The 16,331-nt window shown below is 44.9% G+C and overlaps 1 protein-coding gene across 2 annotated transcripts in view; it reads right to left on the bottom strand.

Moving 5' to 3' along the window:
• Positions 1–4,774, bottom strand: part of HNRNPC (heterogeneous nuclear ribonucleoprotein C) — a 10,315-nt gene extending 5,541 nt beyond the window's left edge. Inside the window, exons 1-3 of one of the 2 annotated variants that reach the window (XM_069879161.1) lie at positions 4,506–4,774; positions 1,210–1,285; positions 1,012–1,059 (exon numbers count right to left, since the gene is read on the bottom strand). In XM_069879161.1, coding sequence (XP_069735262.1) covers positions 1,012–1,059; positions 1,210–1,285; positions 4,506–4,746 — 365 coding nt within the window. In that variant the 5' untranslated portion in view covers positions 4,747–4,774. Of the gene's footprint in view, positions 1–1,011; positions 1,060–1,170; positions 1,286–4,505 lie in introns of both variants that reach the window. The other variant, XM_069879160.1, reaches the window with a different exon arrangement.
• Between the last annotated feature and the right edge of the window lie 11,557 nt (positions 4,775–16,331).

Here is a 16,331-nt window from a genome sequence, read left to right on the forward strand (position 1 = left end):
CCTATATGTGGCTCCCTGACCCCTATATGTGGGTTCAGCCCCTGTATATGGCTCCCAGCCCCCTATATGTGGCTCCCAGCCCCCTAGATGTGCCCCCCAGCCCCCTATATGTGGCTCCCTGACCCCTATATGTGGGTTCCAGCCCCTGTATATGGCTCCCAGCCCCCTATATGTGGCTCCCAGCCCCCTATATGTGGCTCCCACCCCCTCTATATGGCTCCCAACCCCTATATGTGGGTCCCAAGCCCCCTAGATGTGGGTCCCAGCCCCCTATATGTGGCTCTCTGACCCCAAAATGTGGCTCCTAACCCCTATATGTGGGTCCCAGCCCCCTATATGTGGCTCCCAGCCCCCTATATGTGGCTCTCTGACCCCAAAATGTGGCTCCTAACCCCTATATGTGGCTCCCACCCCCCTCTATATGGCTCCCAACCCTCTATGTGGCTCCCAACCCCCTAGATGTGGGTCCCAGCCCCTATATGTGGCTCCCAACCCCTCTATATGGCTCCCAGCCCCCTATATGTGGCTCCCACCCCCCTCTATATGGCTCCCAACCCCTATATGTGGCTCCCAGCCCCCTAGATGTGGGTCCCAGCCCCCTATATGCGGCTCCCAACCCCTATATGTGACTCCCTGACCCCTATATATGGGTCCCACCCCCTAGATGTGGTTCCCCAACCCCTATATGTAGCTCCCAGCCTCCTATATGTGGCTCCTGACCCCTATATGTGGCTATTTAACCCCTAAATGTGCTCCAGCCCCCTCTATATGGCTCCCAGCCCCCTATATGTGGCTCCCAGCCCCCTCTATTTGGCTCCTGACCCCTATATGTGGCTCCCAGCCCCTATATGTGGCTCCCAGCCCCCTATATGTGGCTCCCATCCCCTAGATGTGCCTCTCCAACCCCTATATGTGGCTCCCCACCCCCTATAGGAACCCCCCACCCCCTATAGGTGCCCCCCCCCCCCATAGACGCCCCCCCCCCCCTCTACACCCCCTTTTTTTCTTTACCTGTCGTAATAATCCCTCTGAAAATCATAATCAAGGTCGAAGGACGATCTGGGGGGGAGCAAATCGGGGTTCAGCGAGGCCCCAACCCCCCTAAAGCCCCCAAAATCCATAGGGGGGGGTAATGTAAAGAAATCTAGGGGTACAGGGGGGGTTCCCGACCTTACGAGGGGGGACGGAGAAGGTGGGGCGGCTACTGACCCGTACATCTCGGCCGCCGAGCGCTTCACCCCGGCCTTGCCCCGGTTCACCTTCGGCTCGGCCGCCAGGTTGATGTCTGGGGGGTGGAAAAAAGGGGGTTCAGGAAGTTTTGGGGGGGGCTAGAGGGGGTTTGGGGGGGTCTATAAGGGGTTTTGGGGGGTCTATAAGGGGTTTGGGGGGGGCTATAGGGGGTTTGGGGGGGGCTATGGGGGTGAAAGGGGGTTTGGAGGGGCTGGAAAGGGGGTTTGGGGGGTCTATAGGGGGTTTGGGGGGGGCTGGGGGCTGGAAAGGGGTTTGGGGGCTGGAAAGGGGGTTTGGGGGGCTATAGGGGGTTTGGGGGGGGCTATATGGGTTTGGGGGGGCTATGGGCTGGAAAGGGGGTTTTGGGGGGTCTATAGGGGGTTTGGGGGGCTGGAAGGGGGTTTGGGGGGGTGTATAGGGGGTTTGGGGGGGCTATACGGGGTTTGGGGGGGGCTATAGGGGGTTTGGGGGGCTGGAAAGGGGGTTTGGGGGGGTCTATAGGGGGTTTGGGGGGGCTATGGAGCTGGAAAGGGGGCTTGGGGGGGCTGGAAAGGGGGTTTGGGGGGCTGGAAAGGGGGTTTGGGGGGGTCTATAGGGGGTTTGGGGGGCTACAGGGGGTTTGGGGGGGGCTGTGGGGCTGGAAAGGGGGTTTGGGGGGCTGGAAAGGGGGTTTGGGGGGGTCTATAGGGGGTTTGGGGGGGGCTATACGGGGTTGGGGGGGGCTATGGGGCTGGAAAGTGGGTTTGGGGGGGCTGTGGGGGTGGAAAGGGGGTTTGGGGGGCTGGAAAGGGGGTTTGGGGGGGGCTGTGGGGGTGGAAAGGGGGTTTGGGGGGCTGGAAAGGGGGTTTGGGGGGGTCTATAGGGGGTTTGGGGGGGTCTGGGGGGCTGGAAAGGGGGTTTGGGGGGGTCTATAGGGGGTTTGGAAAGGGCTGTGGGGCTGGAAAGGGGGTTTGGGGGGCTGGGAAGGGGGTTTGGGGGGGGCTATGGGGCTGGAAAGGGGGTTTGGGGGGGTCTATAGGGGGTTTGGGGGGGGCTATGGGGCTGGAAAGGGGGTTTGGGGGGGCTATAGGGGGTTTGGGGGGGGCTATGGGGCTGGAAAGGGGGTTTGGGGGGGTCTATGGGGGTTTGGGGGGGGCTATAGGGGGTTTGGGGGGGTCTGAGGGGCTGGAAAGGGGGTTTGGGGGGCTGGGAAGGGGGTTTGGGGGGGTCTAGAGGGGGTTTGGGGGGGGCTATGGGGCTGGAAAGGGGGTTTGGGGGGGGCTATGGGGCTGGAAAGGGGGTTTGGGGGGGCTATAGGGAGTTTGGGGGGGCTATAGGGGGTTTGGGGGGGGCTATGGGGCTGGAAAGGGGGTTTGGGGGGGTCTATAGGGGGTTTGGGGGGGCTGGGGGGCTGGAAGAATCCTCCCCTTTCCTCCCCATTTCCCCCCTTTCCTCCCCATTTTTTCACATTTTTTCCCCATTTTTTTGTGTTTCCTCCCCATTTTTTTGCATTTTTCCCTATTTCTTTTCATTTTTTCCCTATTTTTTCCCATTTTTTCCCCATTTTTTCGCGTTTCCTCCCCATTTTTCCCCCTTTTCCCCCCATTTTTCCCCCTTTTCCCCCCATTTTCCCCCATTTCCTCCCCATTTTTTTGTTTCCTCCCCATTTTTTCTCATTTTTCCCCCATTTTTTTGCGTTTCCTCCCCATTTTTTCGCGTTTCCTCCCCATTTTTCCCCTTTCTCCCCCATTTCTTCGTGTTTCCTCCCCATTTTTCCCCCTTTCCTCCCCATTTTTTTGCATTTTTCCCCCATTTTTTCGCGTTTCCTCCCCGTTTTTCCCCCTTTTCTCCCCATTTTTACCCCTTTCCTCCCCATTTTTTTGCATTTTTTCCCCTTTTTTCCCCCTTTCCTCCCCATTTTTCCACATTTTTTCCCCATTTTTTCCCCTTTCTCCCCCATTTTTCCCCCTTTCCTCCCCATTTTTCCCCCTTTCCTCCCCATTTCTTGTGTTTCCTCCCCATTTTTCCCCCTTTCCTCCCCATTTTTTTGCATTTTTCCCTATTTCTTTGCATTTTTTCCCCATTTTTTTCCCTTTCCTCCCCATTTTTCCCCCGTTTTTTCGTGGTTTTTGTCCGTTTTTTTGCATTTCCTCCCCATTTTTCCCCCTTTCCTCCCCATTTTTTCCCCTTTCTCCCCCATTTTTTCTCATCTTTCCCCCGTTTTTTCGCATTTCCTCCCCATTTTTTCTCATTTTTCCCCCATTTTTTCGCGTTTCCTCCCCATTTTTTTGCGTTTCCTCCCCATTTTCCCCCTTTCCTCCCCATTTTTCCCCCTTTCCTCCCTATTTTTCCCCCTTTCCTCCCCATTTTTCCCTTTCCTCCCCATTTTTCCACATTTTTCCCCCGTTTTTTTGCATTCCTCCCCACTTTCTTGTGTTTCCTCCCCACTTTTTCGCGTTTCCTCCTCATTTTCCCCCTTTCCTCCCATTTTTTTGCATTTTTTCCCCATTTTTTTGTGTTTCCTCCCCATTTTTTCCACATTTTTCCCCCGTTTTTTCATGGTTTTTGTCCATTTTTTCGCGTTTCCTCCCCATTTTTCCCCATTTCCTCCCCATTTTTCCCCCTTTCCTCCCCATTTTTTTGCATTTTTCCCCATTTTTTTGCGTTTCCTCCCCGTTTTTCCCCCTTTCCTCCCCCTTTTTCCCCATTTCCCCCCATTCCTCCCCATTTTTTCTCATTTTTCCCCCATTTTCTTGCATTTTTCCCTGTTTTTTTGCGTTTCCTCCCCATTTTTCCCCCTTTCCTCCCCATTTTTTCACATTTCCTCCCCATTTTCCCCCTTTTCTCCCCATTTTTCCCCCTTTCCTCCCCATTTTTCCCCCTTTCCTCCCCATTTTTCCCGTTTCCTCCCCATTTTTCCCCCTTTCCTCCCCATTTTTCCACATTTTTTCCCCATTTTTTCCCCTTTCCTCCCCGTTTTTTCCCATTTCCCCCCGTTTTTTCATGGTTTTTGTCCGTTTTTTCGCGTTTTTTCCCCGTTTTTTTGCGTTTCCTCCCCGTTTTTCCCCCTTTCCTCCCCATTTTTTTGTTTCCTCCCCATTTTTTCTCATTTTTCCCCCATTTTTTCTCATTTTTCCCCCATTTTTTCGCGTTTCCTCCCCATTTTTTCCCATTTTTCCCCCATTTTTTCATGTTTTTTATCCGTTTTTTCGCGTTTCCTCCCCGTTTTTTCGCGTTTCCTCCCCGTTTTCCCCCTTTCCTCCCCGTTTCCCCCCCGTTCCCCCCCGTTCCCTCACCCAGGACCTGGCCGGCGATCATGCGGCCGTCCTCCCCGGCCACGGCGGCGCGGGCGTTGCGCTCGGCCACGTACTGGACGAAGGCGAAGCCCTTGTGGACGGAGCAGCCCACGATCTTGCCGTACTTGGCGAAAATGGCCTCCACGTCGCCCTTCTTCACCACCAGCGTGTTCAGGTTCCCGATGAAAACCCGCGAGTTCAGCGACCGCGGGTCCGTCTTGTTGGTCACGTTGCTCGCCATCCCGGGGAGGGCAGCGGGGGGAGGGGGGCTGCGACACCGCCTCGTTAGCCGACGAGCCTTAACGAAGCCCCCGGAGCCTCCGTTCCCCCTCGTCGGCTCCGTCCATCCCACCCTCCAACCGCCATTCGCACCCTCCCCACGGCATTTCCTCCCCAATAAACCTCATTAACAGGGTTAATTAGTGATGTTTGTTATCAATAGGACCCCCTCAGATCATTAATTAACTCCCTAACTAATTTTAAAGAGCCTCAAAGCCTCTACGAGCTCCATCGACCTCATCATCTCCATCAATCCCATCATCCAACCTCCATTCTCACCCTCCCCAGGCTCCTTCCTCATTAACAAACCTCATTAGCACGGTTAATTAGCAATGATCATTATCAATACGACCTCTCAGATCATTAATTAACCCCCTAATTGCTTTTAAAGAACCTCAAAGTCTCCATCAATCCCATCGTCCAACCTCCATTCTCACCCTCCCCAGGCTCTTTCCTCGTTAATAAACTTCATTAGCAAAGTTAATTAGCGATGATCATTATCAATACGACCCCTCAGATCGTTAATTAAGCCCCTAATTGATTTTAAAGAGCCTCAAGGTCTCTATGAGCTCCATCAACCTCCTCATCCAACCTCCATTCGCATCATCCAACCTCCATTCGCACCCTCCCCAGGCTCTTTCCTCCTCAATAAACCTCGTTAGCAAGGTTAATTAGCAATGTTCATTATCAATACGACCCCTCAGATTGTTAATTAAGCCCCTAATTGATTTTAAAGAGCCCCTAATTGCTTCTGAAGAACCTCAAGGTCTCCATCAACCTCATCGTCTCCATCAATCCCATCGTCCAGCCTCCATTCTCACCCTCCCCAGGCTCTTTCCTCCCCAATAAACCTCGTTAACAGGGTTAATTAGCAATGTTCGTTATCAATAGGACCTCTGAGATCATTAATTAACCCCCTAATTGCTTCTGAAGAACCTCAAGGTCTCCATCAACCTCATCATCTCCATCAATCCCATCGTCCAACCTCCATTCGCACCCTCCCCAGGCTCTTTCCTCATTAATAAACCTCATTAGCACAATTAATTAGCGATGTTAGTTATCAACAGGACCTCTCAGATCATTAATTAACCCCCTAATTGCTTCTGAAGAACCTCAAGGTCTCCATCAACCTCATCGTCTCCATCAATCCCCTCATCCAACCTCCATTCGCACCCTCCCCAGGCTCCTTCCTCATTAATAAACCTCATTAGCACAATTAATTAGCGTTGTTCGTTATCAATACAACCTCTCAGATCGTTAATTAACCCCCTAATTGCTTTTAAAGAGCCTCAAGGTCTCAATCAACCTCATCGTCTCCATCAATCCCATCGTCCAACCTCCATTCTCACCCCCCCCAGCCTCTTTCCTCGTTAACAAACCTCATTAGCACAATTAATTAGTGATGTTCATTATCAACACGACCTCTCAGATCATTAATTAACCCCCTAATTGCTTTTAAAGAGCCTCAAGGCCTCTATGAGCTCCATCAACCTCCTCATCCAACCTCCATTCCCTTAATTAACGACTATTCATGCACTTAATTAGCAGCCCCTCATTAGCAACGCTCGTTAGCGAACTCCACTCATGCCTCCCGGCCCTTAATTACTCCACCTGCCCCGTTAACGAGCCCTGTTAATACCACTAATTAGCACCCCCATGCTCTTCATGGCCCTAACTAGTGATAATTAGCGCTAATTGCTGATGCTCTTAATTAGTGACACCTCTTAAGTCATTAGCAACTCCTCTTGACCCTGTTAATTAGCAACAACCTGATTAGAGCCCTTAATTAGTGGCAAATATTCACGTCGCTCATTAGTGACCCTCGTTAAGGCCCTTAATTAGTGACCCCTAGCGATCGCTGCTCGTTAACGTTCCCTGTTAATGCTAATTAGCCACCGCTTGATCACTTCTTTAATTAACGCGCCCCACTAACGCTAATTAGCGACCCCTCACTCAGCCCTTAATCACCACCCCCTTCGTTAAGGCTAATTAAGCACCCCCATCACCCTTAACTCGTTAACACCCCCCATTAATGCTAATTAGTGACCCCTTAATCACTCTTAACTCATTAAATCTCCCCATTAAAGCTAATTAGCGACCCCTCACTCAGCCCTTAATCACCACACACCTCGTTAAGGCTAATTAGCCACCCTCACCACCCTTAACTCGTTAACACTCCCCATTAATGCTAATTAACGACCCCTTAATCACTCTTAACTCATTAACACCCCCATTAATGCTAATTAACGACCCCTTAATCACTCTTAACTCATTAACACCCCCATTAATGCTAATTAACGACCCCTTAATCACTCTTAACTCATTAACACTCCCCATTTATACTAATTAACGACCCCTTAATCACTCTTAACTCATTAACACTCCCTGTCAACGCTAATTAGCAAACCCTCACCCAGCCCTTAATCACCAAGCCCCTCGTTAAGGCTAATTAGCCACCCCCATCACCTTTAACTCATTAACACTCCCCGTTAAGGCTAATTAGTGACCCCTTAATCACTCTTAACTCATTAACACTCCCCATTTATACTAATTAACGACCCCTTAATCACCTTTAACTCATTAACACTCCCTGTTAAGGCTAATTAATGACCCCATAATCACTCTTAACTCGTTAACACTCCCCATTAACGCTAATTAGCGACCCCTCACCCAGCCCTTAATCACCACCCCCCTCGTTAAGGCTAATGAAACCCCCCTCCGCTCATTAAACTCCCCTATTCATGCTAATTAGCGACTCTTCTTAATCCCCAACGCCCCAATTAGCGCTAATTACCCCCCTCACCGGCCTCGTTAACCCCTGCTGCCTTTAATTAACACTAATTAGCGCTTCCACCTTGCATTCTCGCTAAAACAAGCCTCGTTAACCTCATTAACACCCCCCTCGCTTCGCTAATTAGCGGCGCTCATTACATTAACGCCCCCTGCTAACGATCGCCGCTAACGAAGCGTTAATTAGTGCGGTTAATTAGCTCCAAAACGATGCCCCCCCCCCCTTCAAGGGGTTTTTATGCCCCACCCCCCCCCTCCAAGTAATTAAAAGGTTGTAATTAATGAGTTTCTAATTAACGAAGAGGCTAATTAAGGCCCCGCTTACCGTGGGGGGAGGGGCGGCTCCTGGGGGGGGGTCGGCGGCGGCTGAAGGGGGGGGGGGAGGGGAGGGGGCGGGGCTTGAGGAGGGGGCGGGGCCTGAGGGGGGGGAGGGGCCGGGACCCCCCGACCCACCCGGAAAAAAGAGGGAAAAAAAATAAAAAAAAAAAAATCAAAAAAATAAAAAATTAAAAAAATAAAAAAAGAGAAAAAAAAAAAACACCCAGAAAAATAAAAAAAAAAAATAAAAAATTAAAAAAAAAAATTTTTTTTGTTGTGGATTTTTTTTTTTTTAAAAATTTTGCAGGAAACGGCTGGAAAATTTCAGCGCGGGAAGAGGGGGAATTTTTGGGGGTTTTGAGGGAATTTGGGGAAATTTGGGGAAATTTGAGGGATTTGGAGGAAAATTTGAGGGAATTTGGGAAGATTTGAGTCATTTTTGGACAAATTTGAGTGAAATTTGAAGGATTTTTGGTCAAATTTGAGTGAGTTTGAGAAAATTGGTAGGGATTCGGCTCATTTTTGATAAAATTTGAGGGAATTTGAGAAAATTTGTAGGGATTCGGCTCATTTTGGATAAAATTTGAGTGAATTTGAGGCAATTTGGATGGATTTGACTCATTTTTGGAGAAATTTGAGTGAATTTGAGGGATTTTTGGTCAAATTTGAGTGAGTTTGAGAAAATTTGTAGGGATTCGGCTCATTTTTGGAGAAATTTGAGTGAATTTAAAAGATTTTTGGTCAAATTTGAGTGAATTTGAAGCAATTTGTGTAGATTCGACTCATTTTTGATAAAATTTGAGTGAATTTGAGGGATTTTTGGTCAAATTCGAGTGAATTTAAAAGATTTTTGGTCAAATTTGAGGGAATTTGAAGGATTTTTGGTCAAATTTGAGTAAATTTGAGGCAATTTGTATGGATTTGACTCATTTTCAGAGAAATTTGAGTGAATTTGAGGGATTTTTGATACAATTTGAGTGAATTTGAGGCGATTTGTACGGTTTTGACTCATTTTTGGTTAAATTTGAGTGAATTTAAAAGATTTTTGGTCAAATTTGAGTGAGTTTGAGCAATTTGTGCAGATTCGACTCATTTTTGATAAAATTTGAGGGAATTTGAGGGATTTTTGGTCAAATTTGAGTGAATTTGAGGCAATTTGTATGGATTTGACTCATTTTTGGAGAACTTTGAGTGAATTTGAGGGATTTTTGATACAATCTGAGTGAATTTGAGGCAATTTGTGCAGATTCGAGTCGTTTTTGATAAAATTTGAGTGAATTTGAGGGATTTTTGGTCAAATTCGAGTGAATTTAAAAGATTTTTGGTCAAATTTGAGTGAATTTGAGTGAATTTGTATGGATTCGGCTCATTTTTGGAGAAATTTGAGTGAATTTGAGGGAGTTTTGGTCAAATTTGAGTGATTTTGAAGCCATTTGTGCAGATTTGACTCATTTTTGATAAAATTTGTGTGAATTTGAGGGATTTTTGGTAAAATTTTCAGCAATTTGTATGGATTTGACTCATTTTTGGTAAAATTTGAGTGAATTTGAGGGATTTTTGGTAAAATTTGAGTGAATCTGAAGGATTTTTTATACAATTTGAGTGAATTTGAGGCATTTTTTGATAAAATTTGAGTGAATTTGAGGCGATGTGGGTGGAATTTGTATAGATTTGACTCAGTTTTAGTAAAATTTGAGTGAATTTGAGGGATTTTTGGTCAAATTTGAGGCAATTTGAACAGTTTTGACTCATTTTTGATAAAATTTGAGTGAATTTAAAAGATTTTTGGTCAAATTTGCGTGAATTTGAGGCAATTTGAATGGTTTTGACTCATTTATGGTCAAATTTGAGTGAATTTGAGGGAGATTTGGTCAAATTTGAGTGAATTTGAGGCAATCTGTAAGGATTCGACTCATTTTTGGTCAAATTTGAGTGAATTTGAGAGATTTTTGATACAATTTGAGAAAATTTGTAGTAATTTGTAGGGATCTGATCAATTTCTGGGCAAATTTGAGTGAATTTGAGGCGATGTGGGTGGAATTTTATGGATTTGACTCATTTTTGGTCAAATTTAAGTGAATTAAAGGGATTTTTGGTAAAATTTGAGTGAATTTCAGGCAATTTGTATGGTTTTGACTCATTTTCGGTCAAGTTTGAGTGAATCTGAGAGATTTTTTGTCAAATTTGAGAGAATTTAACAGATTTTTGGTAAAATTTGAGTGAATTTGAGGCAATTTGTACGGATTCAACTCATTTTTGATAAAATTTGAGGGAATTTGAAGGATTTTTGGTCAAATTTGAGTGAATTTGAGGGATTTTTGATAAAATTTGAGTGAATTTGAGGTGATGTGGGTGGAATTTTTAAGAATTTGACTCATTTTTGGTCACATTTGAGTGAATTTGAGGGATTTTCAGTAAAATTTGAGTGAATTTGAGGAATTTTTGGTGAAATTTGAGTGAATTTAAGGGATTTTTGGTCAAATTTGAGGCCATTTGTATAGTTTTGACTCATTTTTGGTAAAATTTGAGTGATTTTTGGTGAAATTTGTGTGAATTTGAGGGATTTTCAGTAAAATTTGAGTGAATTTGAGGCAATTTGCATGGATTCCACTCATTTTTGGTGAAATTTGAGTGAATTTGAGGGATTTTGGATAAAATTTGAGTGAATTTGACTAATTTTGGTAAAATTTGAGTGAATTTGAGGGATTTTTGGTAAAATTTGAGTGAAATTCTGGAAACTTGGGTGGAATTTTATAGATTTGACTGATTTTTAGTAAAATTTGAGTGAATTTAAGGTGATGTGAGTGGAATTTGTTTGGATTTGACTCATTTTTAGTAAAATTTGAGTGAATTTGAGTCGACATGGGTGGAATTTTTAAGGATTTGACTAATTTTTAGCAAAATTTGCTAGGATTAAAGCCATTTTGGGTAAAAGTTGGTTGGATCGAGGCAATTTGGGGCGAAATTTGTTGGGATTTGACTCATTTTGGGTGAAATTTGGGTGGATTTGAGCCATTTTGGTGACTTTGAGCCCTTTTTTGGTGAAATTTGGTTGGATTTGATCCGTTTCAGTGGATTTCAAGAATTTGGGGTGAAATTTGAGCAGATTCGAGTAATTTTTGATGAAATTTGGTTGAACTGCAGGGATTTTGTTGGATTTGAGTCACTTTTTTTGTGAAATTGTGTTGAATTTGATTAATTTTGTTGGATTCAAGTCATTTCCCTATGAAATTGTGTTGAATTTGATTAATTTTGTTGGATTCGAGCCATTTCCCTATGAAATTTTGATGAATTTTATCCATTTTGGTGGATTCGAGTCCCTTTCCTATGAGATTGTGTTGAATTTGATTAATTTTAGTGGATTCGAGTCATTTCCCTATGAAATTTTGATGAATTTGATTGATTTTAGTGGATTCGAATCATTTTCCTGTGAAATATTGATGAATTTTATCCATTTTTGTGGATTTGAATCGTTTTCCTGTGAAATTTGGCTGGATTTGAGCCATTTTCCTACAAAATTGTGTGGAATTTGATTAATTTTGTTGGATTTGAGTCATTTCCCTATGAAATTTTGATGAATTTTATCCATTTTTGTGGATTTGAGTCATTTCCCTATGAAATTTTGATGAATTTTATCCATTTTTGTGGATTTGAACCATTTTCCTATGAAATTTTGATGAATTTTATCCATTTTTGTGGATTTGAACCATTTTCCTATGAAATTTTGTTGAATTTGATTAATTTTGTTGGATTTGAGTCGTTTCCCTATGAAATTGTGTTGAATTTGATTAATTTTAATGGATTCGAGTCATTTTCCTATGAGATTTTATTGAATTTGATCCATTTTGGTGGATTTGAGTCATTTCCCTATGAAATTTTGTTGAATTTTATCCATTTTTGTGGATTTGAATCGTTTTCCTGTGAAATTTGGCTGGATTTGAGCCATTTTCCTACAAAATTGTGTTGAATTTGATTAATTTCGTTGGATTCGAGTCATTTCCCTATGAAATTGTGTTGAATTTGATTAATTTTAATGGATTCGAGTCATTTTCCTATGAAATTTTATTGAATTTGATCCATTTTGGTGGATTCGAGTCATTTCCCTGTGAAATTTTGATGAATTTTATCCATTTTTGTGGATTTGAATCATTTTCCTGTGAAATTTGGCTGGATTTGAGCCATTTTCCTACAAAATTGTGTGGAATTTGATTAATTTTGTTGGATTTGAGTCATTTCCCTATAAAATTGTGTTGAATTTGATTAATTTTGTTGGATTCGAGTCATTTCCCTATAATATTGTGTGGAATTTGATTAATTTTGTTGGATTCGAGTCATTTTCCTATGAAATTTTATTGAATTTGATTAATTTTGCTGGATTCGAGTCATTTCCCTATGAAATTTTGATGAATTTTATCCTTTTTTGTGGATTCGAACCATTTTCCTATGAAATTTTGTTGAATTTGAGCCATTTTGCTGGATTTGAGTCATTTTCCTACAAAATTGTGTTGAATTTGATTAATTTTGTTGGATTCGAGTCATTTCCCTGTGAAATTTTGATGAATTTTATCCTTTTTTGTGGATTCGAACCATTTTCCTACGAAATTTTGTTGAATTTGAGCCATTTTGCTGCATTTGAGTCATTTCCCTATAAAATTTTTTCTGAATTTCTAAATTTTCTTGGTCTCGCATCACTTTTCTATGAAATTTTATCGGATCCGAGTCCCTTTTCTGTGAAATTTCATCGGATCCGCCCCGTTTGGCGGGATCCGAGTTGAACTTGGCTCCAATTCCAGCGGCTCCGCACGAGCTTCACGCCCATTTTTGTGAAATTTGCGCCAATTTGATGAATTTCTAACGAATTTCGCGCCGATTTTGCTCGTTTCGAGCGCGATTTAGCCAGATTGGGGGCGTTCCGGGTCGGAAAAGGGGGTGCAAATATGGCGGGGGGGGGGGGTGGGGTGGGATTTTGGGGGGAGGGGGGGGTGGGAAAAGGGGCAAAACATCCCGAGCTGCTTTTTTGGGGTGAAAAAAAAAGGAGAATTTGGCACTTACGGTCGCCGCCGGCTCTAAAAAAATCGCTGTGAAGAGACAAAAGAGGGGGGCGGGGGGGTCACCGGGGGGGGAGGGGGGGGCGGCCGCTGCCCCCCAAACCCCGCTGAGCGGCCCCCCCCTTATCCCCGACCCCCCATTTCCCCCCCCCCCCCCCCCCTCCAAATCCAAAGGGGCTGGAAGAAAAAAAAAAAAAGAGAATTTTGGGGTGAAAAGTGAGGATTTTGGAGGGGTTGAAGCGAAATTCCACAGCCTAAAAAGGAGGATTCGCCGGGTTCGGAGGCCGGAAGGCACGGAAAAGGGGGTGGGGAGGGGGAGTCGGAGCCGAAAAGGGGAAGGGGAAAGGGATGAGCCACGGTTCCGCCTCGCAGCGAGGGCCACAAAGGGGATTTATCCCGTTTTTCCCTCAAAAATGAGGTGGAAATGGGGATTTATCTACTCTAGTCCCTCAAAAATGAGGCTGAAAGGGGGTTTATCCCACTTTTTCCCTCAAAAACAGGGTGGAAATGGGGATTTATCCCACTTTTCCCTCAAAAATGAGATGGAAAAGGGGATTTATTGACTTTAGTCCCTTAAAAATGAGGCAGGAAGGGGATTTATCCCATTTTTCCCTCAAAAATGAGGTGGAAATGGGGATTTATCCCACTTTTCCCTCAAAAATGAGGTGGAAATGGGGATTTATCCCACTTTTCCCTCAAAAATGAGGTGGAAATGGGGATTTATCTGCTCTAGTCCCTCAAAAATGAGGCAGAAAGGGGATTTATCCCACTTTTTCCCTCAAAAACAGGGTGGAAATGGGGATTTATCCCACTTTTCCCTCAAAAATGAGATGGAAAAGGGGATTTATTGACTTTAGTCCCTTAAAAATGAGGCAGGAAGGGGATTTATCCCACTTTTTTCCTAAAAAATGACGTGGAAATGGGGATTTATCCCACTTTTCCCTCAAAAATGAGGCAGAAAGGGGATTTATCCCACTTTTTCCCTCAAAAACTGGGTGGAAATGGGGATTTATCCCACTTTTCCCTCAAAAATGAGGTGGAAAAGGGGATTTATCCACTTTAGTCCCTCAAAAATGAGGCAGAAAGGGGATTTATCCCACTTTTCCCTCAAAAATGAGATGGAAATGGGGATTTATCTGCTCTAGTCCCTCAAAAATGAGGCAGAAAGGGGATTTATCCCACTTTTCCCTCAAAAATGAGATGGAAATGGGGATTTACCTGCTCTAGTCCCTGAAAAATGAGGCTGAAAGGGGATTTATCCCACTTTTTTCCTCAAAAACAGGGTGGAAATGGGGATTTATCCCATTTTTTTCCTCAAAAATGAGGTGGAAAAGGGGATTTATCTGCTCTAGTCCCTCAAAAATGAGGCAGAAAGGGGATTAATCCCACTTTTCCCTCAAGAACATGGTGGAGATGGGGATTTATCCCACTTTTCCCTCAAAAATGAGGTGGAAATAGGGATTTAACCCACTTTTCCCTCAAAATTGAGGTGGAAAAGGGGATTTATCTGCTCTAGTCCCTCAAAAATGAGGCAGGAAGGGGATTTATCCCACTTTTCCCTCAAAAATGAGATGGAAATGGGGATTTATCTACTCTAGTCCCTCAAAAATAAAGCAGAAAGGGGGTTTATCCCACTTTTCCCTCAAAAATGAGGTGGAAATAGGGATTTATCCCACTTTTCCCTCAAAAACTGGGTGGAAAAGGGGATTTATCTACTCTAGTCGCTCAAAAATGAGGCAGGAAGGGGATTTATCCCACTTTTTCCTAAAAAATGAGATGGAAATGGGGATTTATCTACTCTAGTCCCTCAAAAATAAAGCAGAAAGGGGGTTTATCCCACTTTTTTCCTCAAAAATGAGGTGGAAATGGGGATTTAACCCACTTTTCCCTCAAAAAAGTGGGTGGAGATGGGGATTTATCCCACTTTTCCCTCAAAAACTGGGTGGAAATGGGGATTTATCACACTTTTCCCTTAAAAATGAGATGGAAATAGGGATTTATCTACTCTAGTCCCTCAAAAATGAGGCAGAAAGGGGATTTATCCCACTTTTTTCCTCAAAAACTGGGTGGAAATGGGGATTTAGCCCACTTTTCCCTCAAAAATGAGGCAGAAAGGGGATTTATCCCATTTTTCCCCTCAAAAACATGGTGGAAATGGGGATTTATCCAACTTTTCCCTCAAAAACTGGGTGGAAATGGGGATTTATCCCACTTTTCCCTCAAAAATGAGGTGGAAATGGGGATTTATCTACTCTAGTCCCTCAAAAATGAAGCAGAAAGGGGGATTTATCCCACTTTCCCCTTAAAAATGAGTCCAAAAAGGGGATTTATCCCACTTTTTTCCTCAAAAACAGGGTGGAAAAGGGGATTTATCCCACTTTTCCCTCAAAAACGAGCTGGAAAAGGGATTTAACCTACTTTCTCCCTCAAAACTAAGGTAGAAAATGGGATTTATCCCCTTTTATCCCTCAAAAACCGAGGCAGGAAGGGGGAGTTTCCTCATTTGGCCCCAAGAAATAGATGGAAAAGGGAATTTTCGGCCGGATTCACCCACCTGGAGCCCCAGAAATAGGTGGAAAAGGGAATTTTTTCCTGTTACACCCCCGGAAACGACACGGGAAAAGGTTTTTTTACCTGCTTTGGCCCCATAAAAAGGAAGAAGGAGAGGAAATTGGCTGGATTTTACCCCAAAATTGAGGCGGAAAAGGGAATTTAGGGATTTTTTTCCCCCCGAAAGACGCGGAAATGGCGATTTCTGCCGCTTTCGACTGAAAACCGAGGCGGAAAAGGGGGATTGATCCTCCTTTGGCCCCAAAAGCAAGAGGCGAGGGGAGGATTTCGCCCCAAAATAAGGTGGGAAAGGGGTTTTTTTACATTTTCGCGCCCTAAAACGAGGGGGAAAAGGGGTTTTTAGGACACGGCGACCCCCCCAAAACCCGCGGAAAAGGAAATTCCTGCTGCTTTCGCCCCGAAACCGCGATGGAAAATCACACGGATCCTCGTTTGGTCCCTAAAGGGGGACGGGAGGGGAGGATTGAACCCGGTTGAGCCTCGAAACCGAGGCGGGAACGGGGCTCGAGCCCCTTTTGCCCCCCAAAATGAAGCAGAAAAGGGGGTTTCAGCCTATTTCGCCCCCCAAAATGAAGCAGAAAAGGGGTTTTCAGCCTCTTTCGCCCCCCAAAATGTGGGGTTTTTTCCCTGCCTGACCCCCAAAACGAGGCGGGGGAGGGGACTAAAGGGGGGTCGGACCCCGCGTCGGCCCCTAAAATGAGGCAGGAAAGGGGGTTTCACCCCCTTTTAACCCCCCCTCAAAGTAGGGGGGGTGTCACCCCCAAATTAAAGTTGGGGGGGTGGCTTTAATCCCCATAATAAATCTGGGGGGGGGGGGTTA

This window comes from Phaenicophaeus curvirostris, chromosome 33 (genome assembly GCF_032191515.1).
Source record: "Phaenicophaeus curvirostris isolate KB17595 chromosome 33, BPBGC_Pcur_1.0, whole genome shotgun sequence".
NCBI lineage: Eukaryota > Metazoa > Chordata > Aves > Cuculiformes > Cuculidae > Phaenicophaeus > Phaenicophaeus curvirostris.